This window comes from Gadus chalcogrammus, chromosome 20 (assembly GCF_026213295.1).
Source record: "Gadus chalcogrammus isolate NIFS_2021 chromosome 20, NIFS_Gcha_1.0, whole genome shotgun sequence".
Lineage (NCBI taxonomy): Eukaryota > Metazoa > Chordata > Actinopteri > Gadiformes > Gadidae > Gadus > Gadus chalcogrammus.
In genome coordinates this window covers 16,581,794-16,605,793 of record NC_079431.1, presented here as the reverse complement: position 1 = coordinate 16,605,793, position 24,000 = coordinate 16,581,794, and the positions used below count along the sequence as shown (strand labels likewise).

Here is a 24,000-nt window from a genome sequence, read left to right as displayed (position 1 = left end):
CTGTTGTGTCTACAGTCATGTCAATGTTGTTGTTGTTGTTGTTGTTGTTGTTGTTGTTGTTATTATGTTAGGACACATGTTAGTCATTCTATTGTAGGCGTACCAGTGATATCATTGCCGATATAGGCAATAGTTATACATACACCCACATATATTTAGGTCACTTTCGTTCGAGAAACAACGTTTGTTGATCCATGCATTAAGTTGTGGCTGTTTGTTCCTGGTTATAAGGCATGCAGGATTTTATTTATTACTTAATCTTTCATCCCCTCTTAAAGGCGGCATGCTTTCAAAGTGACCTTCAACAAGTTAGTGGTGTTTTTTTCCCTCACTATTTATCTTTGTGTAGTGTATGACCATGTGCTCGCTCTATATATGAATTCATACATCAGAAAATAGCTCTGTTCTGCATAGGGGAAGTGTTTGTCCCTGCCCTGGAGTGGGGGGAGGGTCTGGTGCCTTTACATGACATCTTACAGGGCGCTCGCTACGGGACTGGGGCACTGTGCTTTTCACATCCAAAACACTAAGTAGTAGAATTAATGTTGTACTTCTCAAATTAAATTAAATTCCTGAGTGTATCACCATAGTGTAAATTAACATTTAGTCATTGAGCTGATCCTTTCATGCCTAGGTACTTACAAGTGCTGTATTCCCAGGTGTTGTACATTTGTAGAGGTAATACATATAAGCAAACTGCATTCTGAATGTGTTGTTTGTTTTTTCTTCACTGGCATCTGTTAACGTTGTAAGCATATCAATCACACCATTCATGTGGGACCGGACCAGACCTCTGTTCGCTATAAGTTAATATGCTAATGGGGGGTCACAGACACACACACACACACACACACACACACACACACACACACACACAGACATAGACACACACAAATACACAAACACACACATGGTATGTGTGTGTGTGTGTGTGTGTGTGTGTGTGTGTGTGTGTGTGTGTGTGTGTGTGTGTGTGTGTGTGTGTGTGTGTGTGTGTGTGTGTGTGTGTGTGTGTGTGGATACCATGGTGCATGGTATCCTCTTACCCAGCTGACATTGCTCGGTGGTGTATGGAGGGATGGGTGTTACATGGGGAAGGGGCCGATGTCCCTCCCAGGGGAAGTGGGGGACAGCTCACTAACTCAGGTGGCAGCAAAATCAGCTCAACCGCCAAGGAAGCCAGGCCTATCATAACACACAGGAAGGTTAGTGTGGCTTTAGCTGGTTACCCCTGATAGCCCTCACCCTAACCCACTAAGTGTACGGTTTGTTTGTGTCAATAGAGTTGAGGAGGACAGGCGGAGTGCTGCACTTAAGGGGCTCACGGCTAAATAAATGCTAACTATGCTAGCTGTTTTTTGAAGATGATTCATAAGACAATTATTCATACAGTTTTACATGAGTGAATTATGTTGAATGTATAACAATACTTGAACCTGGGCCTGAGCTCCATATTCTTTTGAGCTCTGCTTTCTGAGGGTCATTTTCAAGGGCATGCATGAAATGCCTCCTTTGAGTGTTTACAGTGTGGAATGAAAAGATGAAAGGACAATAATGTCAACAGAGATGAAAGAAGATTTATTGTACAATTGACCTTGACATTGAAGTGGACAACGTTCTTACGTGACATACTCCTGTTTGAGAACCGCTCGATAAGACAGCTGTTACACTTTAGTTCTCGGCTCTGTAATTAATGTGGTTTCACTCTGGATTAAGCTAAGTGGATGCTACGTGAAGTTTTCTATTTCAAGGGCAGGGAAACATTTGACATAGCCCTAAGTGTCAATGAGATTGATTCATTTTATAAGTTATAGTTCAACAGGTGTTTTTCCTGTGGATTTGGCACAGAATAATGACTGTTTATGTGATTGTATCGTAAAGTCTCTTTGATTGTCTTATCACTCTTTGAATTCATTATTATACATTATATTACATTATAGTACAATTTGCCACTTTGTAAAACACACTTTGTAAAATTCATACCGATGCCTGAATAGGCTATATCGTTTTTTTCATTAGATGCATCCCAATTACGTTGTACCCAAGGTGCCTTTGTGTCTGCTAGCATGGGAGGAAGATGGCTCATCAGCATGTAGCATCATCAACAATTAGGCCTACTTGAAAAATCACATTCGCAGGTGTTCACCATGATGAGATTGAGTATTTTAGTAATGAGCAAGAGAGTTCACTTTCCCTCGAAGATGTTGTCATGGTAGTGCATACACATAAAAATATTATCCTCGGTATGCAAGAACTGCACTTGTGAGTTACACATAAAAAAAAAAACACTCCAGCTACTAAATGTTAGTAGCTGCAATAAGAGTTTTAACCTGTTGGCTATAGTTAGCCAGTAGAGTGGCCTACATGGGGATTGTTGTGGATTGTCCTGTCCTCTTTCCATTTCTTGTATGCTAACTATTATTGGCTTGTCTGCATGGATGAGCTGCACCTGTTACCCTGAAGCTGAAATCATTAGCGAGGTCTATTTTGGCACCGTCAGCTCACAACACGATCCCAGGCTGCCTTTGTTGAGCTTCTATGTACTGTATGTGCACAACGCTAACGTAACCCTTCCAAACAAGGCTACTTGCTGAAAGAAAGAATAATTATTATCTATTAAATATGCCAACTCAACAATGAGTATGTGTAGAACTAGCAGGACTTAATTAACCATTTATAATAACTGCCTTAACATGTCCCTGAATGTCACAATGCTGTTCGACGATATGTTTTGGTTTTGATACCAACTGCTTTTTCAGGCAGTGATAATTTATTTTAACCACTGATCTCAGAACAGCCTTGGCAGCTGGATGACCCCAGCAAACTGATAAGACAGAGTGACCTTGGACTATTTGTGATATGCTGATGTTCTGTGGCCTTGAGTTTATCAGTAAATCAAGTGATGAAGGCCGGCCCATGCGGACCACCTACTGCTGCTCTTTAGCGGACGTGAAACCTGAGCGAAGTCATTGCTATGTTGGCAGCATGACAGAATATAGAGGTTAAACATGGTATAGGGTCAGGTTTGTGAACCTATATGCTAGCATATCGGTTCACCAATGGAAGGATGGTTCTTCTTAAGTCATGACATTCAAAACAACCCTCAAAGTTGATTCCGAAGTTTCTCCACAAATGTGGTATTTAATTACATTTGTTCATTGTTTGTTGTGATTTATTAAGTGTTTATTGAGTGTGTAAATCGGTGGGTAAAACACATTGACAGACTCCCTCTTGCAGAAATTGGTTTCAGAAATATTAGGGATGGAGCTTTGATCAAAGGGCAATACACAATCGTTACAATATAATATATTATAGTATCTGAAGTGTCTGTTTGATGAACATTATATGTACTTTTTAATAATATTAGTAATACTAGAGTTTTCGCACATGCGTTGCGCACACTCAACCTATAGTTGTAATTAAACCCATAGCAATAATGTGGAAACCACAGTCGATAATGTAACAAATTTCTGAGCGCATAATATAATAACATTTTGTCTATAATGTTACAACGTATAACATTTGTTCACCACAAATGAATCTTAAAAGCAGTGCCAACATTCAAATATTTTTTAACCATTCAGTGAACAAAAGGCAACAGGCTGAATATCTTTTAGGGGGCCACTCAATGGCGTCATCAACACGCCCACTGAAGTGATTTCAGAAATACAGACTTTATACTCCTCATTCACATATAAGGTAATTTACATTTCCTACGAAGACAATACTGCTTCAGGTGTAGTATTTTCATCGTACAAATGTCAGGATATGTTGGTCACACATACGGCCCATCAGGAGAATATCAGGACTTACACGTGTGTCTTGAAGCAGCTAGTGTGTGAGCATTTGAATATACTATAAAATTTGTCAATTTATGGTAACAGGGGTAATTGTTCAATGGAAAGTGTAGTATTCTATTCATGCAAATAAATTATTAAATAGGTTTTACTGTTATTCAGGGATGAAAAGTGCATTGACATTTTAAAATGCAAGGCAACTACTATTGGCTGGTTGATAATAATCATCATTGAGATCAAACATCTCTTCCAGTTGCCTGGCAAAAACAGGCAGCAGTAGCCTACAATCACACACACAGAAAACAGAAGAAAAATAAAACAACTAAAACAGTCCGCAGTGGGCAAGGGGGATCTCAATATCGCACTCATTTCGGAAGGCTCAAGGAGGAGAGAGTAATATTACATTTGAGCAACAAAGTGTAGTCTTGTGGTGGACTCTGTAGACATAATTCACCATACTGTGTTACTTACATGTTTTCGTTGTGTTATGGGGACACTGTCTCTTTAAGATTACTTGACTTGTGTGTTGATATGTCCCGTCGGCGCGATGTTTGAATTTAATGGTTTTTATATGACAAAATGAACGACCTGCCATTGCTCGTCAAGGTGAGAAATTCTTGTACATCATGGACATGGTCCTGTGAATCACAGACGTGAGGTCACCCTAAACCCCTCTGGCTCTACTCCCTGCAGGTGATGCCACCCGAAAGGCTTCCTGGATCTCCAGCCGTGAAAGAGAAGGGCTGATCCCTGTCTCCCACCACTCCAACGTCCTACTGCACCCCCATTGTCCTTCTCTTCCCCTACGCCAGCCTGGCTCCCCATCTCCTGCCCAATATCTTCCCCCTCCCCCTGATTCCTTCTCAACTCCCCACTCCCGAGCTGTGACCCCCTATCCCTCCCTGCGCCATTCCATCACAGCTCCAAGTCTGTGTCCTCTTCCCCACAGGTGTAGCCATCCATCTGAGCATCCCAGAGGTGTGGGTAGCAGACACGCCCTTCTTAACAACCCCTCCCTCCAAACGCTTCCTCAAAAAGTCCTGTTGCCCAAGTCTCTTACCCACCCACCCCATTCCCTCAAAACTTGCTGTGACCTTCACCCTTACCCTAATCCAAGTACCTCAAAAACGTCCATCTGTCCACTATCCCTCATCCACCTCGGAAATCTCCTGTTTTGAGAACATTCCACCAACCAACCCCCTCTAAAACCCCTTTCCCAACCCTTGTTACCCCCTCCAATCCATCCATCTACCCATCCACCCACCACGCTTCAGCCACCCACCCGGACCCCTCTCTCCCCCTCAGCCCTGCTCCCCTCTCCTGCTGGCTGGGCCTGAGGATCCATGGCTACAGGAGGCCATGCACCTGAAATAGATGTTCTAGCCAACCTGCAGCCGGTAAGAGCCACCGCGACATCAGACCTCCAGGGTTCATGTCGACAGAGGCGGTGGTGGATTAGTTTTGGTTGTTTTGGTGCTGTAAATGAGGCAGTGCCCAAACATTATCACTTTTCAAAACAGTTACCTGCAAGATTGCCATTCTGTTCAGGACTTCCTGGAGGTAAAGTGGACATGTAGACTTTGGAAACAAATCGTATATTCAGATTGAAGAAGCAACAACACAAAGGCCATTGCACACATTTTCTACGTCCTTTTCTAGCCTGTGCTAGACTATAGTAAACAAGCTGCTCACTGCAGATTTAGCTGTGGTAGTCTTGCATATAACCCACCAGAGAAATCTGTAGTAGGGCTGCCTTTTGAAATTAACAAGGCATGGCGGTTGTAGAAGAACAAACACAAAGATTCACTGTTACTTTTACGTAATGGGCCTTCTGCCATTGATTGCTGTTGCGCAATGAAGTTAGTCATGTAAACTCTGTTGGGTGAGTTTTCTTTTTAACTTCAGAAACATGATATATAATAATTAAAATGTGCCTAGAAAAGAGAGAGGCAGAATAAACACATAGCTAGCCTGTTAAGCCGTGTCAGTATCGCAGATAGATGCTTATTTGAAGCATAAAGCAAACAAGGCTAACGGTAACGGCAGTGCTAAAAGTGGCAATGCCCGCCTTTTAATAAACACACCTGGAGCAGACGGAGTACAAACGCCAAAATTGGATAAAGGAGAAAATTGACCGATATTACCGATCAGTTAGAAGGGGCTGTTCGTATGCAAGCCCTCCTCAAACTGCAAGCCTCTTGAAGCAGCTGTGTGGAGCAGGGATGAGTCACACTTGGGTATGTGTGGAAAAACACTCACTTGATCCGTGACTCGTCAACAGTCCCGCTTTGGGCCTGTTGCTAATATCCCCGGAAAATCGGTCCGCCTATGAGAAATCTGGTATCTCGAGAGTAGGGCACTGCGTGGGGCGGGGGGTTCTGCACCGGTTGAAATGGAGATGGTTCCGTTGAGAAGCTGAAGAGGCTCACGGACTGCACCAAACTGGGGGTGTCGTCGTCGTTTGCATGGCAGAGAGATGCTGTGTTTAATGTGCTAGCGCTTGTGACAAGGACTGTCTCTGTTTTCCCATATCTTTCTGTCCGTTTGTCTGTCCTTCTGTCCGTGTGTGTGTGTGTGTGTGTGTGTGTGTGTGTGTGTGTGTGTGTGTGTGTGTGTGTGTGTGATTAAGGGACTAGAGGAGGTTGCTACAGCAACATCTCAAAACCAGCCGCCTGATCTTGTCAGTAAGAACAGACATGTCAGATAAGCTTTTGTTTTGTTGTTTTATTGTCTATTTGCTGACTACAAGTCCCAGGGAGGTAACCCTCATATTCTGCTATTCTTGACAACAGGAGCTAGAATGAGGAAAGATTGTCATAAATAAAGATAGCCATATTTTCGCCTTTTAAGCAAGATTTAAATTTACGATGTAAATGCTATGTGACGTGGCTACTGCAGATATTTACTCCATTGAATAATATTCAAACTCGATACAAACCAGTGTACCAGTCAATCCATTAAGGGAATTCTTCCTCTAAATAGTTTAATTATGCTCCAGCCCAGCCACTAGAGGTTGCTAATGGGAAGAAAATACGTTGTGCTGGTTAAAGCGTAATTCATAGAACAGCCAGTGTTGGTACGAGGAGCACCCTGTGAGTACGCTGTCGGTGTTTACATCACAGCCGGAGCCAAAACTGGTCAAAGTACCTTACCCTCAGCTCTCCAAAATGTAACTTTGCGGAAGGCTTGCAGAACCACAAACACAAGCACCGGCGTAGAGACCAATGGTAATTGGACACAGAAGTCTAACTCTACCTTGACCTTCACTGTAATGGTCCAATACAAACAAACGGTTGTGCACCATATGGGAAAACCCCCTTTACTAGATCAATTGGCATCATAGAAATATTCCACTATCGCTCGGAGCCTTGGAGTGTTTCTGCCTGGAGGGAGAAGAGAACAGAGGAAGAAGCACAAACACATGAGCCAGCTCCACTTCCTGCTGTTGTGTGTTGCCGCGCTGCGTCCCAGCCAGTGCAGCGTGTATTACTGTACCAAACACTGCCATTAAGTGTGACAGCGTTGCATTAAGCTGTCCAAACGTCAAGCGACTCCCTGCAGCCCACACGGTCACATGCAGACGTTTCTTTCCGTCCGAGTCCTCGTAACCATGTGTGAAGTGCTTATGATTTTTGTACAGGTTAAAAGGCTGGGTGGGGGTTGTGTTCACACATAGGCGCACCCATGCACAAACACGCACATACATGCGTGCGAACATGCACGCACATACACCCACACACTCCGAGAGCGAGGCAAAACTGACCAGATTGGGCTAAAGGTCAAAAGTTGTGTTTCGCAGCCTCAGCTCAATCTTAGCCTGGCAGTGGTGCAAACAAGCACTTTCAGAGGACGTACATGGAGCCAAGTGTTACATTGAGGTGGCTGAAGCGCTCTCGCTCAATACTGGGCCATTTTCATAAATCAGTCCAGTATTTTAGTCTCAAAATGATGGGAAAATTTGGTCCAGGTTAAAAAATACAGACGTGAGTCTACGTGATTGCACACAGGCCGGCTCCAAACCGAAATGGAAAGGTTCTCAAGGGTTGAAATCTCACACATACACATGCATGCACACACACACTCACCTGGTTTGGGTTACGCCCAGGTGTATTGGGACCAATTAAACTTCAGGCTGCTCCACCTTAATAGAGTCTCTCTTGTTGGGTATAAATACCCGTTAACATTTGTTTGTTTACATTAGCACAGTACACGACTGGGAGTTTGCTTTCAACGTCAGCATACGTTGAAAGCATATTAGGCATTTATTTGCTGGCTCCCAGAAGGAAACAAGGTTTATACAGAGTTTACCCTGCATTTTACTACTCTTTCTTTAGTTTGTGTCAATGTACACATCGGGCCATAAAACATACGTTGTCCCTGCCTCCCATTGTTCATTATCAATCAACTATAAATAAATAGCTAGATGTATGCCCTCCAGAGACCGTGGCAGAGTAACGACAAACAACAAAATCAACAGCTTATCTGGCACCATTAAGAGGCGGAGTCACTGAGCTCTGGAGCTTGTAGTGACCAATCAGATGTAATGTCTGTGTGTGTGTGTCTCTGTGTGTGTCACTCTTTTCTAAATCACTCTCCTGGGGCCGGCTAGGGCATTAGCATCATGCTGCCACTGCTATGCACTTTGTTTCATTGATTTTTTTGCGCTGGTGATGATTTATGATTCTTGATGACTATCGCTCTCGGTCTCTGTCTCTGTCTGTAGAGTAGGTGAAGTATAGTATAGTAAAGTGCAGCGTATCACTGCCTCTGTCTGTACTGATGGTACTCAGTGCTGACGTTTTCCATCGTGGCCAATCTCCCCAAAGTGTCGGTTGTCGGTGTTACTTAACCGCCTCTATCAACGCTCTTGTAGATGCACTCAGGCGCTTCTTATAGTTCAGTTTGTACTTATTGTAAAACACTTTTATCCAGAGCATCTCACAATGCCCTGAGTGCATATACTCAGCCCCCAGAGGGAATACAACCCCTAATCTCGGCTGTGTTGATACTTCGCTCTGCTTGTTGTAGACTGACATGCTTCATTCTTTTGTTAATGCCCTCCACGGAAAATGCAGCGTCGCCCTCAGCGCCGTGTCCACTCCACTCTCTGGTTATATGTGGCCCCCGGGGAGCCTCACTCAACGTTTCTGTGTACATTTAAATCATTTAAATCAATCAATGAACAGTGATGTCATCATGTATGACTGAGAGCGGTGAGGTGACGCTGGCTTTAACAGTCGTGGATTGAAGCTCCGTGTTGTGTTTGTCTGGACAGAACTATCACATCATCAAACTACTAGATAAATCCTCAACCTGAGTTTGATTTATTGAAAAACCACATTTCTTGCAGTGTGTGAATAATAATTGCAGAATCTTCTTGGGTTTCTCATCTGGGATCAATTAAGATTTTATTTTATCTTAATTAATGTTATAAAGTAATACAGTATGTTGTACATTTGGGGGATATTCTTTGTTGATTTATTTTGTGTGTATTCTTATTTAATATTCCCCCTCTGCTCCAGGTGGAGGAAGAGGAGGATGATGATCCCTCAGCCGATCGAGAGAAAGAGGGAGAGGAGGAGGAGGAGGAGGATGAGGAAGAGGAGAGGGAGGAGGACAGCTGGGAGAAGGTGCTCTCTGTTGAGCGCTTTGGTGACATCATCAGCACTTCTGGGTCGTCCTACGGAGAGAGGATGGGCCGGCACTACAGCGAGAGAGACTTTGAGAGTAAGACCCACTAACTTACTCACTAACAAACAGACATGCACTACAGTGAGAGATACTTTGAGAGTATGACCCACTAACTAACTCACTAACAAACAGACATGCACTACAGCGAGATAGACTTTGATAGTGAGACCTTCGAACCAACTAATGATGTAAGTGATCACTGTGTGATAGCAGCAATAAGAGACACCAAGATTGTTAAAGGAGACATATTATACCACCAGGTGTGAGAGTGATTAGCCTTACAAGCCGTTTCAAAAATCTGCCCCATGATAAGGTTGAAATGTTAAACAGTTTTAATGAACATTTTGTTTCTTCTGGGTTCCTGTTTAATTCTGCCCCACATTCTGCTGTGAAATCTGTACATTTGAGTAACAATGCTAGTGATGTACACAACACTTTCAATCTCACCCTTTTCTGGTTGCTGAGGTTCACAAAGCATTAAAGCAATTGAACCCTAGAAAACCGTCTGGTCCGGATCACTTGGAACCAAGGTTTTTAAAATTAGCAGCAGACTTTTTTTTTTTAGCTGAACCATTGACACATCCTCATAATCTCTCATTGGCTACAAATAAAATATTAAAAATTATGTCCATACTCATCCAATATTAAATGTGCATCAATCAGGGTTCCGAAAAAATCATAGCACCACTACTGCTGCCATGAAAGTTTTAAATGACATCATAGGAGCACTAGATAAAAAAATAACATTGTGTATCACTCTTTATTGATCTATCTAAAGCGTTTGATACTGTTGACCATCATATTCTAATATAGCAATTTATTCATATTGGATTTCCTGATCATACTGTGGGATAGTTTGTCAACTACCTCACTGACAGAACTCAGGCAACTTTTTTTTCTTTTTTTTGGTTTCACTTCTGGCATTCTTACAGTGCGGAAGGGTTCAGTACTTGGACCGCTTTTATTTACTTTATCTATTAATAGCCTTGGACAACATTTCCCAAATGCAGCTTTTCATTTCTATGCTGATGATAGTGTAATTTATTATTGTGCATCCATGCTCAGTAAGGCTTTTGAGTATATGCAAAGAGATTTTGATAGAGTTCAGGCTCAGCTTTGTCAACTGAAGCTTGTTCTTAATGCTGAAAAGGCCAAACTTATGTTATTTTCAAATTCCAAAAAGCAGGTGTTAAATCAGCAAATTTTAACATCTCAAGGTATTGAAATTGAGGTTGTGTCCACCTACAAGTACTTGGGATATATGATCGATGACCACAACACTTTTAAAACTCACATTCAAAATCTTGGGAAAAAGCTGAAACTAAAGGTAGGTTTTTACTTTAGGAACAAATCATGTTTTTCTCTTGAGGCCAGACGACGTCTTGTCGAAGCTACCTTCTTGCCGGTTCTTGAATATGGTGATCTGTTGTACATTAATGCATCAGCTCACTGTCTACATATGTTGGACATTGTGTATCATGGAGCCTCGAGGTTTATTACAAACAGCAGAGCCCTATCTCACCACTGTACGTTGTACTCAAAAGTTAACTGGCCTTCTCTTTTTCTGCGACGTCTTAGTCACTGGTATGTTTTTATCTACAAGGCAATTTTAGGTAAGCTCCCCTGTTATTTGTCACTGCATATGTCCCGGAAACGTGTCCCCCATGGGTTACGGTCTCGGGACATGGTCCTTATGAATGTTGCTGAGGCGCGGACAGAACTGGGAAAAAAGGCCTTTAAGGTTTTTGCACCATCTTCCTGGAATAACCTGCAGAAGCAGCTCAAGCTGCAAGACCTAGTTACTCTCAGTGAATTTAAAGCTGTTGTAAAGAGTTTGATGTCAGACTCCATCTAAATGTATTATTACTATTGCACTTAGTATTGAACTTGTACTTTGTCTTGTGTTTTATGTTGCAACTGTGTACTGCTGTCCATCTTGGCCAGGTCTCTTTTGTAAAATAGATTTAAATCTCAATGAGACTCAACCTGTTTAAATAAAGGATATAATAATAATTATTATGATTATAATTATAATAATAACTCATTAATAAGAGAGAAATAATTTGAAACTTTGAAAGTATGCCAAGCTGAAACAAACTAATGAATAATGACAGACAGGAAATAGATGAGAGGAAAAACTGCATGATGCAGAAACAAAATATGCATATTTTATTAGGCTCATAGTAGGCCAGTGAGTATATTTAAAAATATTATCATATGTAAGAGCAAAACCGGTCACAGAAGGCAGGGCATAATAAATTTAACGTCTACAATCAAGAAACATGTTACGGGTTACCTCCATAGTATTCCCAGGAGGGGATGGGCATAAAATCAAAGTATCACCAGCATGTCATCACAATTCAGATGAAGTCATTAAGAGTCCAGATTTAAAAAGTCTTTAAGAGTCCAAATGTAAAAAGTTATTTGGAAAATCTAATCTAAATAATATTATTTTTTGAATACTTGGTTTACTCATGTGATAACCATTTTAACCAGTACTTCTGAAATATATCAATACAAAGTCTAAGGGTGAATGTAGGTTTTTACATCTCGTATATTTATTTTACAATTACTAACCACTAGGGCTGGTTAAAAACATAGATTTAATCGATTTTGGATTGATTTCATTTAAATTTTGCAATATCCATTCATAGGGCATGAGAACGATATATATATATATATATATATTTTTTTTTACCATTATTATTATTTTTGCACTTTACTAAACAATGCCTTAATACAATTTGCAGTGATGGAATGTTGTAGTTCAAGTACACTTTCACTTGCAATTCCTTCGTAATTTCAAAATTGCCCTTTTGAGACTTGAGACAGTTTTGTTTACAGCTGTTTAAAGTTTAAAATGTCCAAGTTACAAGTTTGCACTTAAAACCTGTTGTTTAAGAAGAAGAGAAAAAATTAGGTACATTCTTATTTTGTTACACAGTTGAGCCCTTTTCATTATTTAAGAGCAGATCGAATCGAATCTTGATTAATCGATTCAGAACCTTATGAATCGAAATCGAGTCGATTTAGGAAATTGGCCACGATACCCAGCCCTACTAACCACTCTCTTTTGGTTGGTGGTTCCTTGTTTGGCCACTTTTTGGTGATTGCTTTTTTACCGACTACAAGTAATATTTCGAGACGATATTTGTCTTGGTTGCTAAGTTCAGTTGGTATATTACCTCAATATACAGTGCCAAAATTAAAATTGATCTCAAAGCCCAAAATAGATTTTATTTATGACACTGAGTCTAACCAGTAGGGCTGGATTGCCATGCAATTCAAAAATATATGATAGTGTTCAGCCATTGTATTGTTACATTGACTCCAGCAGTGTGCGGAATCTGCTATGCCATTCTGTAAATACTTTCTTCTTGGAGTAATATAAAGAAAACTTGCAGGCTTTTTCCATGAAAATTCTCTCCATTGGCGAACTGGTAGTGGAAGAATTTATTTGACATATATTTAACCATTCATCTTCTGTAAAGGTTATGTTTGCTTCCTTCTCCCAATTATAAAGTGTAGAAAGTTTCTTGGAATGTTGTAAACAGGAATATAATCTTGACACCAATTTCTTATGGATTTTGCCTCCATAAGCATCAATAAAAACTTTGATGGGATTCAAATCAGCTTCATCATAAATTCTAATGTTTCTGTCCGAATGATGTCTAATCTGTAAATATCTGTAGAAGTCCTGTCTGTCTAATTTGTGGGATTCTTGAAGATGTAGGAAGCTTTCAAAGCCTTTATTGGTTGAAATTACGCAGTATGATGTGATGTGATGCCCTTGTCAGTTGTTTGAACCTCAAGTCCAGCTGCTCTGGTTTAAAATCATCATCATGTTCAAACCATCTCAGCCCTCGTGCTTTCTCCCCAATTTTAGATTCTAACATTCTTTAAACCAAATATTGAGAGGAACCATTGTAAATTTACTTAATTTTTCTAGATAAATGGTCTTAGACTTTGTATCACCAAGCAGGGATTGAAGTGGGATATCAAGTTGGTTTATTTCTAGTTCTTTCCATTTTGCTTCGTAAATATTGATACACCAGTAAACTAAGTATTGTAATTGTGCTGCCTCATAATAGTCTACTAGACAAGGTAGAGACATGCCTCCCTTTTCTTTGGATAACTGTAGTGTTTTAAAACGTACTCTCGGTTTCTTACTTTGCCATATAAACCTAGAAAAACAGTCGCAGCAAAATTATCATCTTTATAATCTCTATTTGATTATGCATACTAAGTGTTAGAGAAGCCCATCTTTCCAAATTTATTTTTATTTGTGATAGGGTGATAATTTGTATTATATATATCAGTTAGGTTTCTCGGTATATTTACACCAAGATACTTAATAACAATAGTTTTCCATTTAAAATGAGATATTTGACATACATTTTCTTGTGGGAAAAAGTTATAAGTAAGGGTTTGAGTCTTATGTACGTTTAATGTGTAGCCTGAATAAAGACCATATTGTTCAAGGCTGGACATGAGTTTGGGCAGGCTTAAATCTGGCTCGGAAAGAGTCACCAAGACATCGTCCGCGTAAAGGCATATCTTGTGTTCTCTTCCTTTAATTGAGATTGAATATTTTATACCATTCTGCTGGCAGCTCATCTACCCCTTTTACCTTATTTATTTGTATTTATTTTTCTCTGCTGTTATAATTGCTTATGTTATGAGCTTATTTGTTCCTCACTAATGGAAGGTGAATCTAATGTTTCCAGAAAGCTTTTAACTGTTGAGGGTTCCGCTAAATTAGGTTGGGAAGTTATTGTAATACGTTTCAAAGGACTCTTGTATTTCTTCTGGTTGTGTTGGAGTGGGAGAAAAAAGTATACTGCTTTACAGATTGGTGGGGTTCCCTCCATTAAGGCTGCCTCTTTAATAGTGTTGCAGAAGCGTCGCTACACATAATGACGTTACTAGTTTTCAGTAGTCAAGCTCTTTTATTGTTCAGTAGCGCAGTAGCGTCCACATAAGCTACATATCCAGAGCGTTTCTGAGGCTCAAGCACAAGGCTCTGCTGCAGTCTGAAATAAATCGAAGGATCAGTACCCCCAAACATGGCTGATAAACATAGGAAGACGTTAGGTGTTCTATGTCGATGTTGATGGTATATGAACGAAACACTTCCGTATGACGGCGACATCACGTACCAATCATTGAGCTGATGCTACGACCAAAGACACACAAACTCACGCACACACCTGACACATGAAGTTGATGGCAAAGGGAAGGTAACATTTTTGGTTTACAGGTGAATTGAATAATCTTTGCTTATCATAGAAATGTGAGCTTGATCTTTTTAATGCTGTTAAAACCTGTCAATCTGGCATGACATGGTTCAATCTGGAGTGTGTTGTGAGTTCAGATCTCAGGTTATTGTTTAATAAATTCCAAAAACAAATACTAGCTTCTGATGTAGTGAACTACTTTTGCCATTTGTAGGTTAGCTTGCTTAATTTCTCTGGGGGGCTGCTTCTGTGTAGTGGAGTTTCATTTGCTGTAGAGTAACTGGTTGCTTAGCTCAAGGCAGTTTCCAAGTAGCTTGCCCAACACAGCTCTTAATCAGAAACAGATATTTGATTCTCTGTAGTGTATTGGAAATCTAATACTGAAAATCAATAGGATGTATTGTATTGCTGTTGAGTCAATGTTACGCTGTTATGCCATAGTCAGCATGGTACTTAGCTTTGTTATTCCATGACATGTTTCCTCTTTATCACGTGATGATTTTGTTTTTTTTGTCGCTCACTTTTCTTTTGCTCTTAATGTTATTTATTCATTATATAACACTTTACATTTGTACATATAGTCATCTAATAATATAATGTTATCATTTTGTAGTAATACAGTTTAGTAATAGTATTACTAAACTGTAATTGCATCCCAGTATTGCATTACTTTACATTAAGTCCTCCTAATTATTTCCCTTTATCATCCATTCATCATCTGAATGACCTCTTGCCTCCATTATACGATACATGGGCACATTGAGGGCAGGTGGTATGAACACTCAATATTATCACAGATTAGCATTAGAGTGTTCCCTATTATGAACGCCTGATGGTGGTGGGGTGGTCGGGGAGGGGAGGCGATGTGCTTTGATGTTTAGTAAACACTCAATGTCTCTATCACAGCTTGCTAATTGAAATCGAAGGGCTTTTGTTGACGTGTCCCAGCTAGCTTAATAAGAGCTTAACACAGAGTCCTCTGAGCAGAACCCCTTCTGAACGCCTCCAGCTACACAGACTGTCTACCACTCCACTCATGGTTTATTCAACACCATCACGACCATCAGGAGGGAGAGGCACGCTTTAGTGCGGGCAGCCTCCTTGTTCACTAGTTATTTAGAAGATACTTTCTGTGACTTAAAGGGAATCAAGGTCGTTAATGAGTAGGTAAGGGTGAGGGCATCTTGCTCAAAGACGCCGGCAGGATAGACTGCATGCAGGTTTGAACCCGGTACCTTTCAGCTTGTCCATTGCCCCACGACTAAATGGACTGCATTTATATAACGCTTTTCTAACCATTGGCAACTCGAAGTGCTTGTGACCCATTTTTGGGTGTAAAGAATTTTCTCCCCCTGACTTCTTCGATCTTTTGTCACATTTGTTGCCTCACTCAATACATGCCCTTAACAAAAATGTCCCTGAGAATGATTGCACATTGCACCACACGCGGTTAAGTAGTCGCTCACTTTAAATGTAAAAACAGAATTAAAGGCACTTGATTTCTAAAATCTCTATGTAAATTTAACCTTGACCCATTCGCATAATGACCTTTAACCCTTTCCTTCATCCCCCCCCCTTGCAGACCACCGCCACACGTTCCACCACACGCACCACCCGCTGTCCACCCACCTGCCCCTCCCCCAGCGTCTGCGCAAGCGGCCCCACGGCGGAGAGCGCCGCCGCAAGAAGCGGCGGCGGAAGAAGAAGACGTCCATGGCGCCCTCCGAGGTCACGCCCACCATCCACGAGGTAGACGAGGAGGAGGCGGAGCTAGAGGGCGAGGAGGCGGAGTCTGAAGCCGACGGCCGCTCCTTGTCGGAGGCCACGCCTACCCACCTGCCCGCCGACCAACCACAGGTAACATATGGCTGACGGGCGAGGCCGTCGACCAATAGGGATTCTTCTAGGCCGACGCAGGTCTTTTGGGTAAAATGTTGAACGTGTTACCTCAGTTCACCCTGTGACGCGTCGAAGCGCTGTTAGCGATCACCTTTGCTGACGGGCGAAAGCCGACACGCCGAACGGTCTGAAACCGCTGACCTAGGCACGACGGACACCTGCTCAGCAGTAGTTTATGTGTGTGTGTGTGTGTGTGTTTGTGTGTGTGTGTGTGTGTGTGTGTGTGTGTGTGTGTGTGTGTGTGTGTGTGTGTGTGTGTGTGTGTGTGTGTGTGTGTGTGTGTGTGTGTGTGTGTGTGTGTGTTGTGTATCATACCGGTGCTGCAGGTATAGAGGAGCAGGTGGCAGTGAGGGGTTAGTTGTCCCGAGACATTTAGGAAGATGGATGGTCCGTGTTGAAATGTGAATGTTTGTTGGTTTGGGATGCAGCGTTCAGCACTGATATGTCAAATTCAAGGTAAACGCAATCTATTTATGATACAAAGGTTTGCAGAGTGTGTCACCTTCCTTTTGGAAACATACTTTACTGTGATCGCACTTTAGAATAGCTGCAACAAGCAATAGTAAAGTCAATAGTGAATTTGTCATTTAGAAAGCATTGTTCATGCGACATTAGTCAGTAGTAAGTGGTTCATAATCAGTGATATATTCTTAATAAGATAAGAGATAATGGTTCATAAGATCATTAATAAAGTGTAATTTAATGATTTCCGAATTATTGATAATGTGTTTATAATGTTTAATTAACACTGAATAATGCTGCAGTTCATGATTTGTTCAGGTAGATAGAAAGCATTAGTCAAGTTTTTTGTGTGAGCTCATCTAAATTGAGGATTATCTATGCCTTACTTAACATTTATAAAACCCTTTTAAAGGTTGGAACTGCCTCAAGTAGGCTACCATTGCAGCAGTTCCAATACTAACAAGTCTCAAAAAGATATCCTCAACAGAAATAATTTAGAAGGACACAACGCAAAGTACTACAGACAATATCAATCTTTATTGTTAATACAGGAAATGTTAGTATTTCTTGTTGGTACAGAAAATTGCATGATGCATGGTTAGTACCAAAAAAATACATAATGTTTTTTAGTACAGATTATCAATCTGTGCTCAATAAGAACAGTGAAACAACTTTAACTGTACAAAATGCCAAAGAATGTTTTGCCAGTACAGTGAACTCTCAGCCATCCGTAAGACACAACCAAAAAAACACTGATTAAGAAAAGCTGGATAAAAGTCTGAGACTTAAGCTCACTTCTTCCAAGCAGCAGCTTACCAGAAGTCTGACAGGCGTCCATTTTGTCCCCGATATCCAAGACCAACAGAATAACAGGGACGGTTTCACCAGACCAGCCACCGCTCTGACCAGTGCAAAAACATTTTGGGGGACGGAGAAAGTAAACTTGCCTTTTCATATCATTGCTCGGGAAGTTGGCAAGTATAGAAATATATCCTTGTTGGTGTGAATACAACTGATCGCTAAACAAATTGCCTGGCCAAAAAGCAACAAAATTTCACGCAACTTTACAGATATCTCGCTGGTGTTTTGGTCTGAAAAACCTTTCGGATGTGAGCGATGCCAAGATTGCGTACCAAGTGACATTACATCCATCGAAGCCGTGTGACTCTGGATTTTGACCTTTGACTTCCACATTGGCAGATTACTTCTACTCAGCAGCTAACCCTCTCATCGACCACAGCATACAATGGGCTGAAACAGAATGCAAAAAAAACATTTTAATAGTAAATAAAAAATAAAAAGGCATTTCATCTGAAAAAATGGCTACAGAACAGGAAACTGAGGAAAGTAGAGTATACCACCAGGACATGTAACTGAAGGAACAGACAGTTGAGAGAAATATTCTTGGTATGACATGTTTAAAAAGAAAAAGGTAATTTATTACAATACTGACTTTGCATGGAAGTGTGTTGTAGTGATTGTGGTGGTGTTTGAGAATTACATGTATGCAATGTGTTTAATGTTTAGGCTGTAATGTAGTTTTATTTTGACTATTTCAATTACTATTTTCTTATTAACAATACATGTTGCTGTCTTCTGTATTAACAATAAATATTAATACTTTCTACGATGCTACTTTGTGTTGTGTCCGTTTTCTGTATAAATAGTTATTAAGTGTTTACAATGCATTATTAAACACATTGTAAATAGAAATGTTGGAAATCATAACCTTACGCTTTATAAACCATCTCATAACCCGCTATCTCAATATCTTTTTTGCCGGAACAAAGCTTTGTAAATAAGACATTTACTATTTACTACAACTGTATTAATCCTTCGAAGTTTTCTAAATTAGTGGCTGGGATTCCTGCTCATAGATCAGCCATTATAGGGAATGACCAACATCCATTCTGCCGGAAATTGACCACCTTTAGACACAACATTTAGAGATAAATGGAAATATGTTGCGTACATTCACATATCATTTGAACGGAAAAATCCATCAATTTGTATTGACCATCGTTTTTCTTTATCCGTTGATTGTCGAAGTTCAACCTGTTCTATTTAAAACCTTTTTAATACAGAGTCAAGGTGAACGTAGTAGTGAGGGGTCGATTAATTCCTGGATTAACCTAGAGACAACCCTGCCTCCATTTTGCCGCCATGACACCACCACCATTTTCCATCCACCACTCCACTCCCTGAACGTTCTCCTCCTCCCAGTTTAGCTCGGGGAACCAAGAGCAGCCTGGGCGCCTCCCACCTGTAAGCTCCTTCCACGTGGAGACTGAGACGGTAGCCGCGGCGTCGCAGGGGCCCATGGGGCCCACTGGCCAGAAGGGGCGCCCTGCCCAGGGCGGGTGTCAGGCAGTGGGACGGACGGCCTCCGGACCCCTGGCGATGGAGGAGGAGGAGGGGGATACAAGTCGCAGGTAGGATGGTTCTGGTGCCATCTTTAAAACACTGCAAATAATATTGATTATTATTGATTATGCTGTTGGGCTCTCTGTATTCTCCAACCCCGACAACCACTATGTATATATCTCACCTGTAGTGACGCACTTGTTCATTCACTAAGTCAATCACTCTTTAATTTGCTCTCTCATACAGTAAGTCACTCGCTGTCTCTGTTACCCTCTCACTCACTAAGTCACTCACTCTTTGACTTACTAAATCGCTCTTTCACTTGCTCACTATCATTTACTAATTCACACACTCCCTAACTCAGTCTCATTTCCTGTCACTCTCTTTGACTTACTCACTCTACATACCTCCCTCACTCACGCTCTCACTTTTTCATTCACTGACTAATTTTCTCACTCACAGAGCAGGCCCAGTGTGTTTCCCAAAGTGAGACGTGTCGTATTAGGGAAGAACAGTTTGTTACCTTGTATTGTGTGAGTGAAGTCAGGCAGCCAAGACAGTGCAAACACAGTCAGGCCATGTGACTGAAAGCCCCAATTGCCAAGTTCTCAAGAACGCATTCAGCTTCACAGTGTAGAGTTTCTTCAGAACAAGTAAACCTGTTGTTGGCTTCTAAGGACAAAGCTGTGTGTGTGTGTTTGTGTCTTCGTGTTTGTGGGTATGTGTCTCTGAGAGCCTGGGATCCCTTTAGATTCTCACAATAATATCCTTGAAGTTGGTTCTTTCTGTAGGTTACAGTGTTCTTGTTATGTACGTAGAGGATAAGACAGGATCGTTTAGTGTTTAGGGTTCCCCGAAACCTGACTCCCAGCCAAAGGGTTCTGGGTTTGACCCCCAATGCCGCAGTATACCTGCAGGAAAATGGCAAATACACAACTATTCATATTTATTTTTTGAATACATTTTTTAACCATTGCACAATACATTGATTATGATTACACACATTGCATGACCCTCATATTTTTCTTTCTTCGATTAACAAAGTGTCTTATATTATTATATGTATTAACACTATACATAGTGTTATATACCCACTATACATCTAGTTATATACACACTACACATTAGGTTACACTTTAGACGACATTACAGACTACACAAAGCAAGCACAAAGTCAAACAGGCATCATGCTATCCTCATGGTGTATAAACACCAGAACATGCATCCCCGTGTCGATATGACCGATGAGGTAATGCTCTGAATAATGGATGAAGCTCTCTGCTGGCAGCAGAGGGCCACATATTATTCAGTTTGTTCCCTCGCTGGGTTGGGGAGGACTCCAACTTGATGATAGTCCAATGATACTCACTATACAGTCAAGCCTATATATTGTGCGTGGTTTATTGTGCACGTTTCATGTATTAAATGTTTGTACAAGAAACATACTCTATAATATATAATGTTGTCTTATTGTATATGTGTGTACACGGTCTCATATCTAGGGACGTGTGTGTGTTTAGTATTTGGTTATAGAGCCCCCTCCTGGTTAATAATAAGCACTGCAACTAACTGCAGAGTAGAGTATTGTTTTTTTTGTATTGTTTGGTAAAGTTTATCATAATTTGGGTTGCATGGATTGCAATACATTAAGCAGGATGAACCTCAAACTTTTTCAACCAGTTTTAACTGCTTTATTAATGCTATTGCCCATTTCCCCCGCTCTCCATTCCATCCCTCCCTCCATCTCTCCTATCCCATCCTTTCTCTTCCTCTTTCTACCCCCCCCCCCCCCCCCCCCCCCAAACACCCCCCCCCCCGCCCCCACCCCAGCACCCTGCCGTCCCCCGACCACGTGTCCCTCCCGACGTCTCGGGGCTGGTTCCGGAGGCGCTCCCCCCATCGCCGCCCCCCCGGGGCCCAGCGGAGCAGCTACGACCTCCGGGAGAGGGTGTACATCGGCAGCCTCATGCCCCTGGAGATGGCCGTCTACCAGCAGGTGCCCACCGACGAGGCCGAGGCCCAGATGCTGGCCAGCTCCGACCTGGACGACATGAAGAGTAGGAGGAGACACACACACACACACACAGTAGATACAGTAGATACACACACACACACACACACACACACACACACACACACACACACACACACATGCATACCCTGGACGACATGAAGAGTAGGAGGGAACCCACACACAGACATACATAAACATATACCGTATATACACAAACAATACATACACAAGCATGCATAGACATATACAGCGTAAACACATACACACTTCACACAGACTACGTATACATAACCTGGACGACATGATTAGGTTAAGTACCATTGTATATACACACATACATAGACATTTGCAGTATAGAAACAGAAACATATACTGTATTTACAAGTTCATATTGATACACGCATGCACCTGGACATCATGAAGAATAAGAAGAGACCAATGTAAACAAATTGGCATAAAGTATATATGTACACATACATAGACATATACATTATATAAACAAATAGTAATTACCGTAAGTTCGCTGACAAACACATTCCATACACACACAAAAACAGTATGTATGCAAACACATTCACATCTACAGTGTGCACCTGCACCCATACATTTACATTTAGGACATTTAGCAGACACTTTCATCCAAAGCAACATACAACGGTTCATACAGACATTTGCAGCAGAGTCAACCGTGGAAGGTGACAGCCAGCTCGTCGGGAGCAGTTTGGGTTAGGTGTTTGCATAGCGACATCTCAACGCTCAGCTACGTTGAGCCGGAAATTGAACTACTTGAATCTCCAAAGTCACCCCATATACACACTGAACACACGCATATATGAAAGACATTAAGAGTAAGGACAATGCATATACACAGGATATTTATCCATGTTTAGATGTATACACACATACAAATAGGGGCTCTTTCACTGCTTCACTTCTGAAAGATCGTCTATGGCGCCCTCTACTGGTGCTTATAGATACTAAAGACTTGTTGTTCATAGCAGTTTTTTTCCATTATTTTGTAGTCTGTAGATATCTGACCAAACTAGGATAAAAAAACAAAATATTTTTTTGCATAAAAGTAGCTACTATGAAATTGGAGTTAAGATGTAAATTCCACACATTGAACCCGCAAGATGGAAATGTGGCTTTAAATTGTTTTTCTCACTATTGAATTAAATCAATGTTGGATGTCTCATAAAGTGTTGACTTGTGGTGAATATGGCTAATAATGTATTTATGTAAGACACTTTGGCTAAAAGCAGCCACACAGTGTAACATACTTTCATTGAATATGAATGGTCTAAAGTGGAGAAGCTAAACTGACAGTGAACTCAAACAAGGTTGCGAGTTCGTGTGAGATAATGAATGTGAGGGAAAGTGGTTAGAAACGGGTAACTTTTTGGGGTAAAAGCACAGTGGTTCCACCTCCTCGGGGGGTGTTAATTAAAACCGGTTGATTCCCCCTCCACCATCGATCCCGCCGCCGGCTCTTCCCGCTCTTTACAGCTCTGTCGCCCCCCTCCGCCCCCCTCCACGTGATCGCTCAGATCTGGGCCGCCTCCCCTCCATCCGTCTGGACCAGGACTCAAGTCATTGGTTCACACCCTCGTTCACTCGTGCTCTCTCTCATTGGCTCACAGAGGCTGTCCTGATATGGGTTGTGATCATGCGTCTCTTGAATGAGTCATGAGGCATGAGGTATTTTTAGATTGTGTCAGGGGGATTTCTTTCTGAACTATTGCGTCTATGGCGGATGAGGCTTCTCAGAGCATAAGTAGCGCACGGTAGTTGTAGTATTGTCTCCTCTCTCGCAGAATGAGCAGAATGATCAAAATGTCAGGTAGAGTTTTTCATGCCCTTGCAGGAACGCTACTTGATCCTTCAAGGACCGCAGATGTGCTAGTTAGTGGGAGAGTCAATGTACCAGTAAGACATTGAAACAGGGGTACTTGTGATCGTGCCACCGATTGTGGCTGGGAAAAGCTAAAAAGGATAAAGTAATGCAAAATAGGATCCATGACAATTTTCATTGATGATGATCCAATGTCAATAATAATAATATGAAATATTTGGTCAGTTTAAACTACACAAAAGTGAAAATTGTTGCTCCTACTTTCTAAACTGTGTGTAAATGTTTTTGTTTTTTTAACAGATTGTTTATCAGCCGATCATATCCAATTAATAAATCTTCACATTTCGCCGTATGCACATGCACACACAAACGCAATTGGTTTCCATAGTTACCTGTGATGCATGCCATCACAACCAGAACATCCCCGTTGATTCCTGAGTGCTATTTAAGAACCGAAAGTATTTTGTTTGTTGGTGTGTGTTTGTTGGTGTGTGTTCCGGTTTCTTTGACCAGGCATTTATCAACATATCGGAATATCAGCCTGTATTAGTCATATGCTAGTGCGGTCCCCTCAATAGTCAACCTTTTACTCAAACCGTGACATCATCAGGTTGGACTTGTTTCGTCATGGAAAAACTACTCTAGGAATAATCCAATCTATATGTTTTCCGCTCAAAGGATCGA

General features: G+C 41.3%; 1 protein-coding gene across 1 annotated transcript in view; it reads left to right on the top strand.

Moving 5' to 3' along the window:
• The first annotated feature begins 4,969 nt into the window (after positions 1-4,969).
• Positions 4,970-24,000, top strand: part of slc4a3 (solute carrier family 4 member 3) — a 40,368-nt gene continuing 21,337 nt past the window's right edge. Inside the window, exons 1-5 of the mRNA XM_056579629.1 lie at positions 4,970-5,194; positions 9,320-9,524; positions 16,308-16,582; positions 19,310-19,518; positions 21,281-21,507. Coding sequence (XP_056435604.1) covers positions 5,141-5,194; positions 9,320-9,524; positions 16,308-16,582; positions 19,310-19,518; positions 21,281-21,507 — 970 coding nt within the window. The 5' untranslated portion in view covers positions 4,970-5,140. The remainder of the gene's footprint in view (positions 5,195-9,319; positions 9,525-16,307; positions 16,583-19,309; positions 19,519-21,280; positions 21,508-24,000) is intronic.